The sequence below is a fragment of the Rhinolophus hipposideros genome (assembly GCF_964194185.1).
Source record: "Rhinolophus hipposideros genome assembly, chromosome: 8".
Taxonomy (NCBI): domain Eukaryota; kingdom Metazoa; phylum Chordata; class Mammalia; order Chiroptera; family Rhinolophidae; genus Rhinolophus; species Rhinolophus hipposideros.
In genome coordinates, this window is record NC_138054.1 from 25,989,862 (window position 1) to 26,009,724 (window position 19,863).

The following is a 19,863-nucleotide window of genomic DNA, read 5'->3' on the forward strand; positions in this document are numbered from 1 at the left end:
TATTAATGAAAGTCAGTGTCTTTTCATAAGTTAATTGGCCTCATGTTTTTCTTCTGTTTTCCCTTCCCTTTTGTATTGCAATGTTTACTTCTTACTACATTGACTACTTCTTAGTGATTAGTTGTTTATATGTAGTCTGGTTAGTAATCTTTTATTGGTATTAAAAGGTGAGTCTCAACCATTTCTAGTAAGTTCCACCTTTGACTATAACAAAGTTAGACTTGGATTGAGCTCTGAAGAAGGTTCTAACTTCAGGTAGGTTGGAGAGTGGCAGACAGAAAAGTAAATAGCCTGTTACAATTATGGTCTGAGAGATGCCGCTATAGGAGATGCCACTCTTCATATAACATGTCAGAGATGCTTAAACTAAATTTCTTTAAACTACATACAGTTTAAACATACAGTTTGTTGAGGGGTCAGTAAAATGTTCAGAACATGCTAACTAGATTTTCAATTTCCATCTTTATTCTTTCCTCACATTTACCTGCTTGATAACATTTCTATGGTACAGGTATCTTGGTTTTCCTCTTCACATCCCCTTTCGCAGTCTGCCTTCTACCACTTTGTAAAAGAAAGGCACACCTGTCACATTCTAAATATTAGGGGGGTATGCTACTTTGGGATGTACAAATCACTGAGGTATCAAATAAAAGGGACAATGTTAGAATGCCTTGCAATTAGAATTGAAAGTAGAATAGTGCTCATGGGGGAAAGTATTAACATGTTTTTTATTTGAGTTGAAAAAAGAAGGTAGACTGTAATGACAAAATAAATATAATTAGACTCACTAGTTCAATAACAATGACTGCCTTTGCTACTTAGTTTACAGAATACACATTATGCATAAATTAACTGAGATTCAATCTCATTTAAAGTTTTAGTGGAAAAATTTTAAAACACATACAAATTACATTGTTTGCAACTGTATACTTCAAGTAAAAAGTTTTAGAAGTCTTTAAAATGTTTAAGGGGAAACTTTTTTTAGTGGGTACGTGAGGAAAAATATTGGAAGACCACTGACAGACGTGATCAGCTAAGCGGATGGCAGAGGCTAAAGCTTCAGGTTCTTTTCTGAAGGAGATGGCACCAGAGTACCTTTTAAAGAACTTAGGTTTCTAATTGCTGGGGTTTAAGTGATGACTACAACAGGAATTCCCTCCATGTGAAACTTACAGAAGTGCAAAAAACTGACACAGAACAAATATACCATATGATGTCCATCAGTGAAAGTGCCACGAGGGGAAAATAAGGCAGGATGAAAGATATAGAGTGTTTGGATACTGTTTTAGATAGAGCACTTAAGGATAGGGCACACAGATTGATAAGATGCCATTTGAGTAGACACCTGAGGAAAGTGAAAGAGAGAAAGCCATGTGATTATTTGGGGGAACAGTAAATATCATGACTGAGGCCAGAATGTGTGACTGTGGCATAGGAGTGTGGTGGGCAGTGAAGTCTGAAACGTGGTGGGGCTAGAGGAATCTTTAAAGCTGTGCTGTCCTATATGGTAGCCACTGCCTACATGTGGGTATTTAAATTAAATACAATCACAGATTTACTCCATAAGTCATATTAGCCACGTTTCAAAAGCTCATTAGTCACTTACATGTGACTAATATCTACTGTATTGGACAGCACAAATATGGAACATTTTCAAAAGCTCTGTTGGGCATTGTTTGGCTTCTGTGGCGCCAGATTTACATTCTAAGTCTGAAGGGAAACCATTCGAAATTTTGAGAACAGTGACATCATCTGGTTTTAAAAGTCACTTTTTTTGCTGTTTAGAAGTATAAGTGTAAGTTGGCCAGGTGAAGAGAAGGGCATTTTAGGTAGAAGTAATACATACAGAGGCTCAAGGGTACCTTTAAGATATGAAAGTTGTAAGTGATCAGTCTTAGCCTATTTTTTTTGGTAATTTATATTTTGGTCTACTTTTAAACTTTTAAAAAAGTTACAAATATGGTACCAGGAACTCCCATATACCACTAATCTAAATTTACCAGTTTACATTTTGTCCCATTGCTTTATTATCCTCATTTCCCCCATATGTATAAAAGTAATTGTGTGTGTGCATACATTTGGGGGGGGGGTTGGGGATCAATTTGAGAGTGAGATACCGTGCCCTTTATCCTTAGATACATGAATATGTACTTCCTAAGAAGGACTTTTTTTTTTTTTTACATGATCCTGTAGTTAATCAAAATCAGGGAAGTGATTGTAGATAGAATTCTATTATATAATCCACAGTACATGTTCAAATTTTATCACTTGTCCCGATGTTTTTCTATAGCTGTTTCTCCCTCCGACCCACCCCCAACTCCCACCTTTACCCACTCCCCACCCCTTCACTCAAGTCTTGGATCCAAATCCAGGCACTCCAGGATCATGTATTGCATTTAGTTGTTATGCCAGTTCAGTTTTCTTTAATCTGAAACACTCCCTAACCTTTTTTTGTGTTTCTTGACCTTGATATGTTTGAAGAGTACAGAACAGTTATTTTATAGAAAATACCACAGTTTGGGTTTTATAAAAATGTTCCTCATGATTTGCGGTGTGCATTTTGGGCAGGTACACCAATGATTTTGTATCTTCTCAGTTCGCCATACGCTAGGTATATGATGCTTGTTTGTCTTCTCAAGGACGCATGGGACATTTCCCAAGAGACCATGCATTAGATCACAAATTAAGTCTCAATAGGTTAACAAAGATGTATTATACAAAGTGTCTTCTTCAGCTATAAGATGAACTTAGAAATAAATAACAAAAGTAAAGGAAATTCTGCCATTTTTTGGAAATAAACACACACTCTTAAATAACCAGTGGATCAAAAAAGAAATCATAAGGGAAATTAGAAAATAGGGATGAATGAAAGCAAAAACAACATTCGAAAACCTTTGCAACATAGTGAAAGCAGTGCAAAGGGAGAAATTTAAAGCTATAAATGTTTTCACTGAAAAACAAGAAAGATCTCTAGTCAACAATTTATAACTTAGGAAATGAGAAAAAGAGGAACAAACTAAACCCAAAGCTAGCAGAGGAAGGAAGTAACGATTAGAGCAGAGATAAAATAGAGAATAGAAAAACAATAGAGAAAATAAATAAAACTAAAAGTTGATTCTTTGAAAAGATCATCAAAATTGACAAACCTTCAGCTAAATGGACTGAGGAAAAGACTCCAATTAATAAAATCAGAGATAAAAATGGACATTACTCCTAATTTAACACAAATAAAAAGGAGTATAAGAGTACTATGAATAATTGTGTGCCAACAACTTGGATAACCTAGATGAAATGGGAAAATTTTTTAGAAACACAAAACTGATCAAGACTAAATCTCAAAGAAAACTAAAATCTGAATAGACCTATAACTGATAAGGATATTGAAACAGTAATCAAACGTCTTCTGACAAGAAAAGCCCTTTACCTGTTGACTTCACTGGTGAATCCTTCCAAATGTTTAAAGAACTAATACCACTTCTCAAACTTTTCCAAAAATCGAAAGACAAGGTAATACTTCCTAACTCATTCTATGAGGCCCACATTACACTGATACCAAAGTCAGATAAAGATAATACAAGAAAAGGAAACTAAAAGATCAGTATGCCTTATAAATGTTGATGCAAAAATCCTCAACAAAATACTAGCAAACCAAATTCAGCAGCATATTGAAAGGATTATACACCACTACCAAATAGGATTTATTTCTGGAATGCCAGGATATTTCAACATATGAAAATCAATCAATACACCACAGTAAGTGAACGAAGGAGCTAAAAAACCACATAATCCTCTCAATTGATGCAGAACAAGTATTTGACAAAATTCAGTACTCTTTCATGATAAAAATACTCAACAAACTCGGAACAGAATGCAACTACCTGAACATAATGAAACCCACATATGAAAAAACCACAGCTAATGTCATACTCAGTGGTAAAAAGACAGAGCTTTTCATCTTAAGATCAGACAAAAATGCAAGGATTTCCACTTTTGCCACGTCTAGTCAATATAGTACTGGAATTTCTAGCCAGGTCAATTAGGAGAGGAAGATAAATAAAGGCATCCTAATTGGAAAGTAAAAATATCTCTGTTGGCATGTAGAAAAACCCAAAGTTGTAGAAAAACCCAAAGTTGTAAAAAACAAAAAACAAAAAACAAGAATCTGTTATAGCTAATAAATGAATTCAGCCAAGTAGCAGGATACAAAGTCAACACACAAATATGAATTGCATTTCTGTACACTAACAATGAGCAATCAATCCAAGAAGGGTATTCCATTTATAATAACATCAAAATGAGTAAGATACTTAGGAATTAACTAAATAATACTATAATAATTCCTATATACTATAGGAATTATTATAGTACTATTATAGTACTATAATAATTCCTAATACTATAGTATAATTCCTATAATACTTAGGAATTAACTATATAATACTTATATAAGGCGAAATACTTATATAATGAAAACTATAAAACATTTCTGAAAGAAATTAAAGAAGACATGAATAAATTGAAGCACATTCTATGTTCATTGATTGGAAGACTTAATATTGAACAATGATGAAATTGCCCAAGCAAACCACAGATGGAATACAATCCCTATCAAAATTCCAATCACATTTTTTTGGGGCCAAAATAAAAAACCCTATCCTAAAATTCGTATAGAATCTCAAAGAACCCCAAGGAGCCAAACAATCTTGAAAAAGAACATCAAAGCTGGAGGACTCATTCTAACTGATTTCAAAATTTGCTACAAAGCTACAGTAACCAAAACGTTGTGTACTGGAATAAAGACAGACATGTAGACAAATGGAATAGAGTACAGAGTCCAGAAATAAGCCCTCACATACATGGTCAAATGATTTTTGATGAGTGCTAAGACCATTTAATAGGGAAAGGGTTGTCTTTTCAACAAATGGTGTTGGGAAAACTGGATATTCACATCCAAAAGAAAAAAATTGGATCCTTACCTAACACCATATGTAAAAATTTAAGTCAAAATGGAGCAAAGATCTAAATATAAGAATTAAAACTATAGAACTCTTAGATGAAAACATAAGGCAAAAGCTTCCTCATGTTGGATTTGGCAGTGACTTCTTGGGTATAACACCAAAAGCACAGGCAACAAAAGAAAAAATAGACAAATTGGACTTAATGAAATTTTAAAAATTTTTTGCGAAATAAATAAAACCAGAGAATGGGAGAAAAATATCAATATTTACAAATCATATATCTGATAAGCGATTAATATCTAGAATGTACAGAGAAATAAAACTCAATAGCAACAAAAAACAACTGGATTAAAAAATGGGCAAAGGACTTGAGTAGAAATTTCTCCAAAGAAAATATACAAATAGCCAATAAAATAAGCAAATAAAAAGATGCTCAACATCACTGGTCATTATGGAAATGTAAATTAAAACCACAGGGAGATAGCACCCCACATCTATTAGGATGGCTTCTATCACAAAAACAAAATAACAAGTGTTGGTGAGAATGTGGAGGAATAGGAATCGTGCACTGTTGGTGGGATTGTAAAATGGTGCAGCTGCTACGGAAAACAGTGTGGCCATTCCTCAGAAAATTAATAACAGATTTACCATATAATCTAGCATTTACATTTCTGGGTATGTATTCCAAAAAAATGAAATAAAGTTTCTAAAAGATATTTGTACACCCATGTTCATAGTAGCATTATTCATTTTAGCTGAAACACGGAAGCAACTGAAATGTCCATCCATGGATGAATGGATAAGCAAAATGTGGAGTATAAATACGATGAAATTCATTATATTTATAATACAAGACAATTAAGCCTTAAAAAGAAAGGTAATTCTGACATGGGTATAATATGGATGAACCTTGGGAACACGTATGCTAACAGAGATAAGCCAAGCACAGTAGGACAAGTACTGTATGATTTCACTTATATGAGACACTTAGTATTGTTATAGAGAACACAAAATGGTTGTCAGGGTCTAGGGAAAGAGGAGAATGGGGTGTTATTTCATGGGTAGATTTTCAGTTTTATAAGATGAAAAGAGCTCTAGACATACTGTAGTGATGGCTGCACATTCTAAATGTATTTAGTACTATTGAACTATACATTAAAAAATAGTTAAGATGAAAAAAAAAATAGTTAAGATGGTAAATTTTATGTTGTATGTATTTTACCCCAATAAAAAATTACAGTGAGCTAAATGAGATTTTATATTTATACTACATAATAGGTTTTTGGTTTTTGAGGGAGAATTTCATTTTTAAAAGCAGCTATAAGAGATATTTGGGGCCTGGCCTTGTTAATATTTGGAGTTGTGAAACTTAATATTAACATTAATAGTATATCATATTTGTTTTTCATTTCTTATTTTCTACAGTTGTGACAGTGCTTCAGTCTTTTCTTGTCTTTCATGACCTTCTGAAGTGAGCTGATTAGTTATTTTGTACAATGTCCTTCAATTTGGGTTTGTTTGATGATTTCTCTTGATTATATTGAGAGTATGCATTACTGGGAAGGATACCGCAGAAGTAAGGTGCCCTTCTCGGTATATCCTAACAAGGGGTACATGATGTCAGAATGTAATACTGGCGATGTTAACCATGATCAGTTGGCTCAGATGTTGTCTGCTAGGATTTTGTACTATAAATTTATTTTTTTTCCCTTTGTAATTGTTAACTATTTTAGGAGAAATTCTTTGAGACTATGCTTAAACTTTTACCCACTGAGTTTAGCATCCATTGATTTTTCTTCCCTTTGGCAGTTACTATTGTGGATTTCTAATGGTGATTTTTATACTTGCCTCATTTTTTCTACATTTATTAATTGTGTTTCATTTGGTAGGAATAGTTGTCCCTTTCCCCAGTTATAAATTTGTTAGTCAATTTTAGTACAGTCATGCGTCATATAATGTGGATGTTTTGGGTCAACAATGGACGGAATATCCAAAGGTGGTCCCATAAGATTATAATGGGGCTGAAAAATTCCTGTCACCTAGTAATGTTGTAGCCATGGAAATGTCATAGTGCAATGCATCACTCACATGTTTATGGTGATGCTGCTGGTATAAACAAACCTACTGCGTTTCCAGTTGTATAAAGTATGGCACATACAAGTATATACAGTACATAATACTAAGTAATGATAATAACCAACTGTGTTACTAGTTTATGTTACTATTCTTTTAATCATTATTTTAGAATGTATGCGTTCTACTTAAAAAAAAAAACACAACAGTATGCCATGTTACCCTAGCCCCAGCCTCATATATCTTGTGTTTACTGCATCTCTTGATTGCATCATTTTTTTCTTGTGCTTGATTTAATCTTGTATTGTTTTTTCCATCATGGTCCCTAAGCTTTAGAACAATGATGAAATTGCCTAACGATGCATTTCTCAGAATGCAGTGGTTAAACTTTTTTTTTCCCTGTGGTTAAGCTTTTTTTTCTCCCTGTGGTTAAGCTTTTTTCTTTCTTTTTTTTTTTTTTGTTAACATTCAGTTGAACTCTACTGATGTATTTTAATTTGAGGGGGGACAATGGGTAAATTTGTAAATTTAAGGCTGAATACTAAATAGAATCTGTAAACTCAATTCTCTGTTTGGTGCCTTATATATTTTACTTCATAAAGTTCACTTTTGTATGGTTCTTATTTTTGTTGTTTGTGAAGTAATTTTTTGTAAGAATTCATGTGATTAGATGATTTTTTCTCATATCAAATATCTCAAGTTATAAGTTAGGGGAACCTAATGAAAGTATATTTTGGGTTAATGTATAGCTTTAAATTTTATAATTTAATAACTACTTTGGAATGAAAACATACTTTTTTTTTCCCTTTTTAGGCTTGAAAAAGAATACACTACAATAAAAACTAAAGAAATGGAAGAGCAAGTTGAACTTAAAGTAAGCTTCTCAGGACTTTTCAAAGTGCTGAACATAAATTGATTGAAGTCAGTTATTTGGCCGTAGATGTTAGGTTATGTTAATATATTTTTTGTTACTTACCTGTCGTACATTTAGCAGTGATGTTTGTACTTATTTATTGATACATTTATTTGCCATCCCACAAATTATAGTTAAAAACAGGTATTTCAAAAACCAGAACAATGTGACTATAGAGTGGTTTCATTCTGCTGTAAAAGAGTGTAGCTCTTCCCTTTTTCTAGATATGTTGGTAGGTTATCAGAAGAAAATACTTCCACGGGAAACATAATTATCATTCCATTTAAGCATATTTTTAAAAGTTGCAGAGAAGATAATTACAGTGTGCTGAGACTAACAGCAGTAGAGTCTAAGGTAGACCAAACAGCAAATCATTGCACTAGAACTCACTATGGCTGTCTTGGGGATGCAGGAAGCTTGGGCTAATTCAATTTTTCATCACTAAGTAAAGGTTGTACTTTTGGACTACTCTCCAGAGAAACGGGTAGATTTTAAACTTAAAGGACATATAAATTCCTATGTGTACCTTAAAATTCTTATTCGTTCTGCCTGTAAGGCCAGAAATTCTTAAGTTGGGGATTTTTGGTATTGTTTGAGCTTAGTTAAGGAAAGTTGTATTGGCTTCTATGCTGTTGTTTCAGGACAGGGATGATGAGTAGGAGCATGAGTTAGTGAGGGAACTCTGGCTGATCCAATTCCTTATTTCTTAATTCCCCCGTCTCCCCCCGCCAAAAAAAAAAGAAACAAAAATAAAACAATTGTTATTGAGTGACTCCATTTTTTTTAACTCTTTGTTTGAGTGTATCTGTCTGAATTTTGATTTGGACCTGGCAAGACATTAGATGATCACCTTATTCACAATTAATTAGCCATGTATTAGTTCAGCCTTGCTACAAAATACCACTACATTACTCACACCCTACAGGTCCTTTTTATAAGGGAATGGGTTCTGTTCGTTCTCCTTGCCGCGGTCTCCTCAGAAGCCTCCTGGGAGACTATTTTTCTATGTGACTGACCTCTCTCTCATCAACTCTATCTCCCTTCTCTAGATGTTTATTTCCATCTGTCACCTATTCCTATTAATTGGAAATAAATACTTCTACATTTTTAAGAGAAAGAAAAAGAGGCAGACAGACAGAAAGAAAAGATCCCTGTGGATGTTTTTCCTTCCTTTTTAAAATTTCTGTCACCCAACTGCTGCTCTACCATTTGCTTTTCTTTTAGGTACCATGAGTAAGGGTAATATTAAATCATGCCCTCTACTTCAACCTACTGAAAGTAAAAAGTACGTCATCCTGATGAGTGGGGAGAGAGTATGGGTTATCGCATACCAGGAATATTCGGAACTGCAAATCAAGATTCTGAGGATGGGGAAGCCATCCTGCTCAATTCTCCATGCAAAGTTATTGGGGGGAAAAAAACAAAACAAAACTCAAGTCTATGAACAATTCTTGCTCTTGAAGAAGTTTCTGCTAAAATTAAGTCACATGAATGTAGGAATAGCAAAAGGCATTTTCAAAAAGATCTTTAGCAGATTTTAGTCTTTATTTGCAGTTTTTTCCAAATTTTGTTTTTTGTGGAAAGTTATGTTCACTTACTTTACAAAATACTTTTGTGTGCCAGCTCCATGCGTTGTAGGTAAAAACAGATGACGTAAAGTTATTTATAGAGAAGAATCTGGAGAAAAAAGAAAGATAAAAATACTAGTGGGACATACCAGGTAAATAAAGTATGCTAATCTCAAAGGTAGTGTGTTCCTTTTATAACATCTTATTTCCACATAGTTCTGTCTTACTCTTGTACCTTTTTATCTCTTCAACCCTTCTGCCTGCTCCAAACACAAAGCCAAAACAATTCGTGTGACTGCACTTTTTTTTTTCTTTAAGTTTGGGTATGTCTGGTTTTTCACTTGGACCTAGCAACTCATGTCAGTTATAATCAGATGACTACCTTGTTTACAGGATCAGTCATGATCAAATGAACACCTTGTTTACAAGCAATTAACCATGTATTATTTGATATGCCACTTCCTTATTCACTCTCTTCCCTTACCAACCAAGGTCCCTTTTACAATGGAGTGAGTTCTGTTAAACTAGTACTTTCTCTCCTTAGTTCTCAAAAGCTTTCAGGCACACAGTGTTGTACTATTCTTTATATAAGCACATAGTATGATCATCAATTATTTGATGTTTTAATACAGAAGTGAAAAAAAATCAGCCTTTGATGTTATACAATGTATTTATGATTTCCATTGTTGTCACTTTAATTAAAATTCTAAGACCTTTGGGTTGGTGACCTTTTATTCTAAGAATTGTATCTATTGGTCAGCTCCCTGACCAAGACGTGACTTTTTAGTGTTTTCCACCCCTTCTCTGAAAGTGTTATAGGAAGATTTTAATAATAATTCTTTCATATGGAGAATCTTACATTTTACTGTTATGAAATTTTTTGTTAATCGAAACATCTTTATCAGTATCTTCTTCCAATCTATTGATATTACACCTGAGGGGGAGGAGGTAAGAAATATTAAAATTTTAGCTTATGTTAGGGTAATCCACAAATCTTTAAAAAAGAAAAACCTTTATCCCCCACTCTATTTAAGATGAACATAAGAACTGATAATCTAGTATTTATATTTAAATTTATGCTTTGGGGCATAGAGATCTAAAGCCCTGAAAATGGTAGGTGTTAGAAATTCTAACTGGTTTTTAGTCAGGAATTAATTATTTTTTCTTATTTCAAAAATTACGAAATATTTCAGATATGCTAAAAAACAGAGAATATAAAAGCACTTGTACATCCACTGCTTGGCCTAAAACAAAGAAATCATGACAAATATTATCTAAATCATCCACTAATTATTTTTAGCAATCAGTGTGAGGTATTAGTATTGACACTCACATTTTTTCAACACTTAATATATGAAGGACCATCATATATTATTTTCTCCTTTTATCCATACAATAGTATTATGAAAGGTTTCTTATCCTCATCTTTTCATGAAGAAACTAAGCTTCAGAGAGCTCAAATAATATGCTGATGATCGCATTGCTAGAAAACAGTGAAAGTCAAGGATTTGAACTCAGATTTGTGTGTGTTATTTTAAGGCCCACATATGTTCGTTGTATACACTGTGCAGCGTTCTAAGAGAGACTAATATATTGGTAATGTGAGAAGGATTTGGATGCCCATTTCACTGTGGCATTCTGAGCTTTTCATTAAAAAATTAATGGCTGCATAATAATATCCAGAGGGGTTGCATGCAGTAGCATAATTTATTTCATAAGTCATTCATTCATTTAACAGGTATTTATAGTGCCTACTTACATGTCCAAGGACTATTCTAAGCACTTGAGATGTGTTTATGAAAACAAACTAATTCCTGCTTTCATGGAGTTTACATTCTAGTACGGAAGTCAGACAATAAACAGAAAAGTAAAATGTAGAGTATTTAAGCGATGATAAGGGTTAAACAGGAGAACAAAATACCGTAAGGAAGGGAAAACAAAATGGTATTGTTTGGATTGAAAATGTAGGGAAGTTGACCAGGTTACTTTTGAATGAAGACCTGAAGGAAGTGAGAGAGCTAGATGTACAGGGATCTGGAAGGGGAGCAGGATCTGGTTGGGAGTGTGCCTGATGAGGGATAGTTAGGAGGCCATTATGGATGGGACAGCATGAGTGACCAGGAAAGTGATAGGAGGTAAGATGTTGCCCATGTTGTACTCAGGAACACTCTCCACTCCAAATTATTTGCAGTTTCCCAATCTCACCATGCTCCCTTACTTACCCCACTTCTTTCCTGGGATTCTCTTTCCTAACCTCTCCTTGTTATTCTGCATATATCAACCAGTTTCTTTCAGGAATCAGCTGAAGCTTCACCTTCTGTGTAAAGCCTAAGCTGGCTACCCCATTCCGATAAAATTGACCATTTTACTTTTACACTCAGCTTATTTCAATTGATTATACCTATTTGTTTTCAAGTCTATCCTGCCTGGCTAGACTATGAGCGCCCTGAGGTGGCACCTGTGTCCTATCTTTTCGTCTCTTAAAACTAAGTCTCGTGTTCCAGCACTTAAATATGTTTGTTGAATGCATAATGCTCAAAGTTTTCTGCTCTGTTCTATATAGTCTCCTGGGTAGAACAACTCAGTTCTACTTTTGTCAGCAGGAGGAAGTTCAGAGAATGGAATGGAAGGATTCTGGAAACTCAGAGTCCAACATTAGTTTTGAGACAAATTTTTATCATGGTGGAACAAATTCTTTGTGTGTGAAAATTCAGTGGAAGTAAAAAAAAAAGGGTGTTGCACATTGCAGATAATTTAGGGTGTTGTTGACCATGTGAATGAAGACTTTGGCTTTAACTCTGATTAGCAATCGGAGGTTTTAGTATAGGAGCACAAGATCTGACCTAAGTTTTTAGTGGATCCTTCTGGCTCCTGTGTGAGAGTAGATTGCTGGAGGCAAAAACTAGAGAAGCAGGGAGACTACGAACAAGGCTAATGAAGTAATATAGGCAAGAGCTGATGGTTGCTTGGACTGGGGTAGGAATAAGGGATTGGATTCTGTAGAGATTTTAACAGTAAAGCTGACTGAATGTGTAGTTACGAGGGAGACAGGAATCAAGCCTTTCGGCCAGAGCAAAACGGAGTTCCCATTCCGAGATGGGGAAGACCTCGGAGCATCTTGTTTGGGGAGGAATACGAGGAGCCTAATTTTGCATGTTTTAAGTATGAGATTCCTAGGAGATGTTTAAGTAGCCCCTTGAATATTTGGAATTGGAGTTAAAAGAGGGCAGGCCCAGTATAAATATAAATTTGGCAACACTTGACACAATGATAATATTAAAGCCATGAGAGTGGATGAGATTACCTGGAGAATGAGTGTAGATAAAGTAGAGAAGAGAGTTCAGGAATTGAGCCTGCGTGTAAACCAACATTTAATAAGTCAGGCAGAAAAAACTGAGAGCCATATGACTTCACTCATATGTGGCATATAAAACTGACAGCAAGAAACGAACAAGACAAACAAAAAAATCAGTAAACACAACAGTTCAGTGGTTACGAGGGGATAAAGGGGGTCAAATAGATGATGCTGGAAGGAGAACTGACTGGGTGGTGAACACACAATACAATATGTAGATGATGTATTACAGAAATGTACACTTGAAACCTGTGTGATTTTACTAACCAATGTTACCCCAACAAATTGAATAAAGATAAAAAAGTGAAAATAAAGATAAAGGTTGGGAAGATGAGGATAAAGCAACAGAGCACGAGAATACCAGAGAAGAATAGTGTCCTAGAAGCCAAGAGAAAAGAGTGAAAGGTGATTTATGTGGAGTTTTGTTTTTCTTTTTTTAAGGTAGAAGTACAAGTATGTAAAAACATGTTTTTATGGTAATTAAGTAGGAAAAACTAATGATGTATGAATGACCAGATAATTGCTGGAGTCAGGAGGGTATGGGATTTAGTGCATGAGTAGGAGACTTAACTTGGTTTAACATAAGGAGTTAATTCACAGTAACAGGAGAGAAAACAAAATATATGAGCAAAAAAGGAGGTAAGATGTAAGATGTGGTTGTAAGAGTGTGAAATTCTCTCCTGATTGCTTCAATTTTTTTCAGTGAAATCGTAAGCAAGATTACCATATTAGAGGGTTGCTGGTTTGAAGAGGAATTAATTATGAAATAGTAATCTAAGAGAGGAGAATGAATGGACTAAGCAAATACTGTTTATTGCTAGGATGCATTGAGTCCACATGAATTTAGTGATTATTAATTTAAATAAGAATCATGGTTGTATTTCTCTTTGGTCATATTTACATAGGTACAGACACAAAGTTGTCAGTATATTGGCTCAGAGTAGTAGTTTCACTAGAAAGTATATACTAACTACTTAGAAACAGAGGCGGGAGGGAGGATAAAAGCAAGGGAAAGTGTATAATGATTGGAAATTAAACTTTGTTAGGAGAGAAGCAAGGAGTGAGGAACAATGAAAAGTTGATGGGCAACCTGGATTGTTCCTATGAGAAGGATTGTTGAGCTTGGGTTATGTCATAAAATAAGTAAGTAGGAAATAATAGGAAATGAGAGTTGAAGAATGGTTGTTTAAAACCAAGATTTCCCTATTTTAGGATACTTGTTTCTTGCTTTTTCCATTAAAAATATGCTTATAGTTAGCATCTTGTATATAAAGTTTTTTGGCACCTTGAATTTTCTTAGCCAGTTGTAAAAAGTAGAATTACTGAATAATAGGATATCAGCATTTGTAAGGTTTTTATACGTACTAAGTAAATTTTCTGAAGAATATTTCCAGAGTATATCATTCTTAGCAGAGAGATTCCATTTCACTAATACTTTGCCAACATTAGGTATTTCCTTCTTGCTCTCATTCTGTTTTGTTTTCTTTTCTAATTTGGTAGGTCAAAAAAATTCTTATGTTTATTTTTAAGTGTACTTATCTATTAGTATTTCTCTTTGTAGTTTTCACTTAAAAGTTTAGAAAACACTCTTTTAATTAGTTCCAGATTAATGTGATTAAAGAGAAAGATACTAAAAAATTAGTGAGAAATTGGTTAAGTGATAGATTTTAGTCATTATCTTTCCTATTTATCAGCAATAAACATTACAAAAGTATCTTTGAAGAGGTTTCATTTAAAATAAAAATAAAAGCATACCTAAGAATAACCTAAATGAATAGTAGGATAGAACCTAAAAAATAAACACTGAAAAACTTTGCATACAGTTATTTTAAAAAGATGAATAAAAGGTAAAAGCGAAATAACCACATGTTGTGTAAACATATGAATTTCCCCACAAAATGCACATTAACAAATCCAGTCAAATTTAATTCCCTGCAGTATTCCAGAAAAGTGAAAAATCTAAACAATAATTAAATATATAGACAAAAGCAATAAAATAATATTGCCTAACTTTAAAAATATAAGCAATGCTGATCTATAACCAAGTGTTTGGTATATATTAAATGCTGTGCTATCTCATTGAATTCTTCTGATATCACTATAGGTGTTATTCCTCGAATTTTCCAGATGAGGAAATGGAGATTCTAAGACATTGAATGACATGCACAGGTGTTAATTGTACAATGAAGATTTGAACCTAAACCTGCCTAACTTCAAAACCCAGTCTCTTAACTAATTTAATACACTGGTAAAGTTTGGGGAGAATAAAACAATATAACAATGGGAGAAATTAGTTCTACCAAACGTAAAAAGGCATTGCAAAGTTTTACCAAAATACTATGATACTAGTCCAAAAGACAGAAACACTTGAAATTTAATAGGTAACCAACCCTGAAATAGTCCTTACTAAATGAAAAAGTCTTATAGTTATCAGTTCATGATGAAGTGGCTATCATACAAATGAGGAATTGATGACTTATTTTAAAAGCGGTAGTATTAAGACACTTGAATAGATATTTGAGGAAAAATCAATTTAGATTTTTATAACAAAATTTCAGAAGATTTAAAGGGGGATGGGAAAGGAAATCCAGGTGAGTGGTTTTCTAAATTTTATTAGCATTATTTCTGTTGTAACATTAACTATTCACTTAATTGTCTGGTTGAACTTAACTTTCTAAATCTTTTAGGATGAATAAAATGTTATAATTTTTTGGAGGAAGTATGTTAAGAACATTTGAGAATCACATTTGTTTCTTTGGCTTTCTAGACTTTAACAGCATTTAATAATTGCTTATCTGTATAGACCACCATGCTATTTTGTAGTCTGAGATCGTACATTTCCAATCATCTAAATATGTTTTAGTGAATAAAACAAAATCTAATTTGCAGAATATCTTTGTAATAACTCTGTAAAAAGTAGAATTACTAATCATAGGATTTGTTTGTTCTAATTTGTGGTCCACTTAGTAAGATACAATAATTTAGAATCTTTTATTTCCTTTGTCTGAGACTTTATTGTTATATAAACTATATTTTAGTCTTTACTGCAAGATATTAGACTGAATTGATAGAATTTCCTGAGGAAGACATTTTTTAGTAGGAATTTAGAGGAAGGTAGGGATGGAATAAGGCTGAATTGAGCTGTGAAGAAAACTGGTACAAAAAGGTAGTGGTTTTGAAATTAGAGCGATATCAAAATGAAGGGACAAAATTTAGTGGATTCTAAAATGAAAAGATAATTTATATATGAGATTAATATGAAATTATATTGGTGAAATATGCAAAAATATTTTTTAACGTAGTGTGTTTTAGTTTTAATATTTAATAGCAGTAACTTGACAGGGTTTTGGGAATTGGGCATTGAACAATTAGGTGATTTTTTTTCCAATCTAATTTTTACTTTTTGAACTATGAGAAAATGCTAGAAATTGGAGCTTTTAATTTTCTTATGTTTAGAACAATTCATGAACGATTCATTTGATGAAAACTTTGTATTTTCAGAATGTAAGGAATTTTGCAACTTGGCATATTATGTAACACATTATAAATGGAAGCTGGTTTAGTTCTAAACTGATAATTTGGTATTTATCCTATGAGCATGCAAGGATTTTTCAGCAATCAAGAGATTTTTCAGATTTCTTGTTTATGTGATAGATATTTGAATACTGTTTATGTAGATAGGCTTTATAGGAGATAAATGAGTTAAAATCTTTTCTATTTAATGGAGATGTTAAGACATACGAGGTCAGACAATTAAGTTCGCGAACTCATCCTACTAGAAAAAGTGCTACATACTTCATTGCTGAATATCACTATGGTCACTGCCGAAGTACTCCTTGTGGGCAACTATGCACCGACGCCAGTGCCTGGTTCGCCCTTTAAAGCAATTTTGGAACTCTTTTTCTGGAATGGCCATCAAAACTGTCATCATATTACCCTTGATGTCCTGAATGTCATCTAAATGTCTTCCTTTCAGTGATTCCTTTATCTTCAGGTAAAGAAAGACATCATTGGGGGCCAGATCAGGTGCGTAGGGACGGTGTTCCAATACATTTATTTGTTTACTGGCTAAAAACTCCCTCACAGACAGTGCCGTGTGAGCTGGTGCATTGTTGTGATGCAAGAACCGTGAATTGTTGGTGAAAAGTTCAGGTTGTCTAACTTTTTCATGCAGCCTTTTCAGAACTTCCAAACAGTAAACTTGGTTAACTGTCCAGTTGATACAAATTCATAATGAATAATCCTTCTGATATCAAAAAAGGTTAGCAACATCCTTGCAACAAGTTTGCGAACTTAATTGTCAGACCATGTAGGAGTATAAGAAAATATAGTATTGATTGAGTCATTCATTATAATAGGTACAGAAAGAAGGTTATTTTTGTATGTACTGTAGCTTATATTTAAAATTCAATCACAACTGGAATGATAAATGTGGTCATTTTCTTTGCCATGTATTTCTTACTCTGAGCCTTTAAGAATTTGACAAATGAAAATTTGCCCATTCCTTAGACTCTTTTCTTATTTATAAAACATGGTACATTTTTAAGGACTATGATTTAGGTATCATTTTTACGTCTCAGGAATGCTTGCAAACCTTTTTTTGTTTGTATGTTTCTCTTTTCTTTCTTTTTTTGCAGAGGTTACGCACAGAAAATAGGCTTTTAAAACAGCGCATCGAAACATTAGAAAAAGTAAGTAAATTACTACTTATGCAATTTTCTGTTAAATGTACAGTATATTATTTTTCTGTCTATTTCACATAAAAGCTGATGAAATCTAGCACAGATGTCTCCAAAGTTGTGGTATTGACTGCTTAACTTGCCTAACCTACTACTTAGCTATATACCTTTTCATTAATAAAAATTGATCACTACTAAGTTCTTGAAAAAGTTTTAACTAAGGGTATTATTATAGTAATATAATACATACGATATCTAAAATGTATTTTCTTTAGAGGTAACCTAATACATATAATAGGTAAAATGTATTTTCATTAGAAAATATTTGAAATTAGAAAATATTTGAAAATCTATTCTGTGTAGTCTTTTAAAGATGAGTTTCAAATATTGCTTGACTTTCTGGTCACATATTGAATGTGGCAATGATTTCTTTAAGGTCTAGGACTGCTTTAAGTTTAGTCAAAATGATTTCTTACATAAAATTCACCATGATTTTCAACACGGGAATTAAACTTTTGATTCGTAGAATTATTTTGTTACCACTTGTCACCTCTTCCTCTTTGTTTCGTATAAAATAACTGGACAAATGTAGAAATTTCACATTCTTATATTATGCTTTTGATAGAATGTCTTTTGTTGTCTTGTTTCTGATGCTACAAGAGTATATTGAGTAATAAAAGTATAGTGTAAGAAAACATTATAAGAAAAACATCTGAATTTGCAAACTTTTGATGATTTTTGCATGTGGTTTTTTTTGTTTTTACTAAAGATGAGAGAAAGTAGGTTTAAAAGTGCTCCTCATGATATTGCCAAGTATCTTAAAATTTTCCCTGAAAATCTGTAGATCGATATTTAAGAAAGCAATAAATGAAAAATAGTTCGCATATTTGTCTTTTGTTTGAAAGTATTGATGGTTTCGTATTAAATAGCTCTGCACAGGGACACAATGCTTATTACATGTCTATTTTTGTTGTATAATAATTGCAGGTACATTATATTAAGTCAAAAATAGTTTTCCTGTGTTTCCTTCATCTTATTAGAGTTCCTTTCATGATAATCCTACGTTTTTTGTTGACTCGCAAAAAGGATGATAAGCCTTAGTTGTTTTTAAGTTGTTTTAATTATATACTTTTTCCCAATAAATACTTAGTTTACAGTAAAATATACATCTTCTTAGTTAGTCTTTTATCTTTGGAGTGAGACATTTTCACAGAGAAAGCATTTTTATTTCATGGAACATTCAGGTTGATACAGATTCTGTAGAAAAGTATTAAGTTTGGATTTTGCTTCTAGGAAACTAAGCACCGTTTTTTACTGGCTTAGATGGCTTACATGTGACCTTTAGCACTTAGAATTCTGTAAATATGTATGTATCAGTTAAATTCTGTAACCAAAAAATTCAGTTATTGCTAGAGTTTATTACGCTGAGCTCGTTAATTTCATTTGTCATACTTTTCATTTTATATATTTTTCTTGCTTTGTGTCTTTGGAAGTTGGGATTGCACAAATTGCTGTCACACTTTACAGGTGGAATTGCTTACTCAAGTTCCTTCTCCCTTTCATATAAGTGGCTGACTCTAAAAATAAAGATTTAAAAGTATGTTTTAAGAAAAAGATACTTGCTTGTCCCAAATAATGAAAAACCTCTTGGAATTTGTGTTTCGTCTCTTCTGGAAGCACATGATTTTCTTCAGTCTCTCCTTAATTTGATATATTTTTCTTAAAGTTTAAGAGTAAAAATACATTCAGTAAAAATAGTTTTAAAGTCCACATGTCCATTTTGATTACATGAAATGTAGGTGGAATTTGGGTATGCTTTGTTTCTTCTTATTCCTAATTTTATCACTTTTATTTTATTCCTCTCTCTTACATTTCTATCTGAATTTTTCCTTTTGTAGGAAAGTGCTTCATTGGCAGATAGATTGATACAGGTATAGTTTTTTTTGTTTTTTGTTTTTTAGCATTTCCCCTAACTTCTAAGGAAAGTTCTAAACTGATATTTTAATGCATGCAATTTTACATGCATTTTCTTAGAAATAATTTTTTGGGTGGTATATGTGGGTATAAACTTATTTTAAAACAGTATATTATCTTGGTTTATTAAACACCCTTTGCACGTTCTAAAGCTAACATTATTTTAAAGTATTAATTACAAAATGGCAATCAGTGGCTTCTGTGAAATTAACTACTGTTCATTGAAATTTTAATGCTGCATGTACAAGTCAATAATATTGCATGAACTGAATTTTTATTGACTGAAAGAATTGTTCTCAGGATTGTCAGGTGCATTTTTTATTTAGCTTCCCAAAATTTGGTG

The 19,863-nt window shown here is 33.0% G+C and overlaps 1 protein-coding gene across 3 annotated transcripts in view; it reads left to right on the forward strand.

Moving 5' to 3' along the window:
* Window positions 1–19,863, forward strand: part of EVI5 (ecotropic viral integration site 5) — a 223,736-nt gene that overhangs the window by 99,709 nt on the left and 104,164 nt on the right. For 2 of the 3 annotated variants that reach the window (XM_081056253.1, XM_081056254.1), the window contains exons 10-12: window positions 7,845–7,905; window positions 17,505–17,558; window positions 19,445–19,477. In XM_081056253.1, coding sequence (XP_080912379.1) covers window positions 7,845–7,905; window positions 17,505–17,558; window positions 19,445–19,477 — 148 coding nt within the window. The remainder of the gene's footprint in view (window positions 1–7,844; window positions 7,906–17,504; window positions 17,559–19,444; window positions 19,478–19,863) is intronic. The other variant, XM_081056255.1, reaches the window with a different exon arrangement.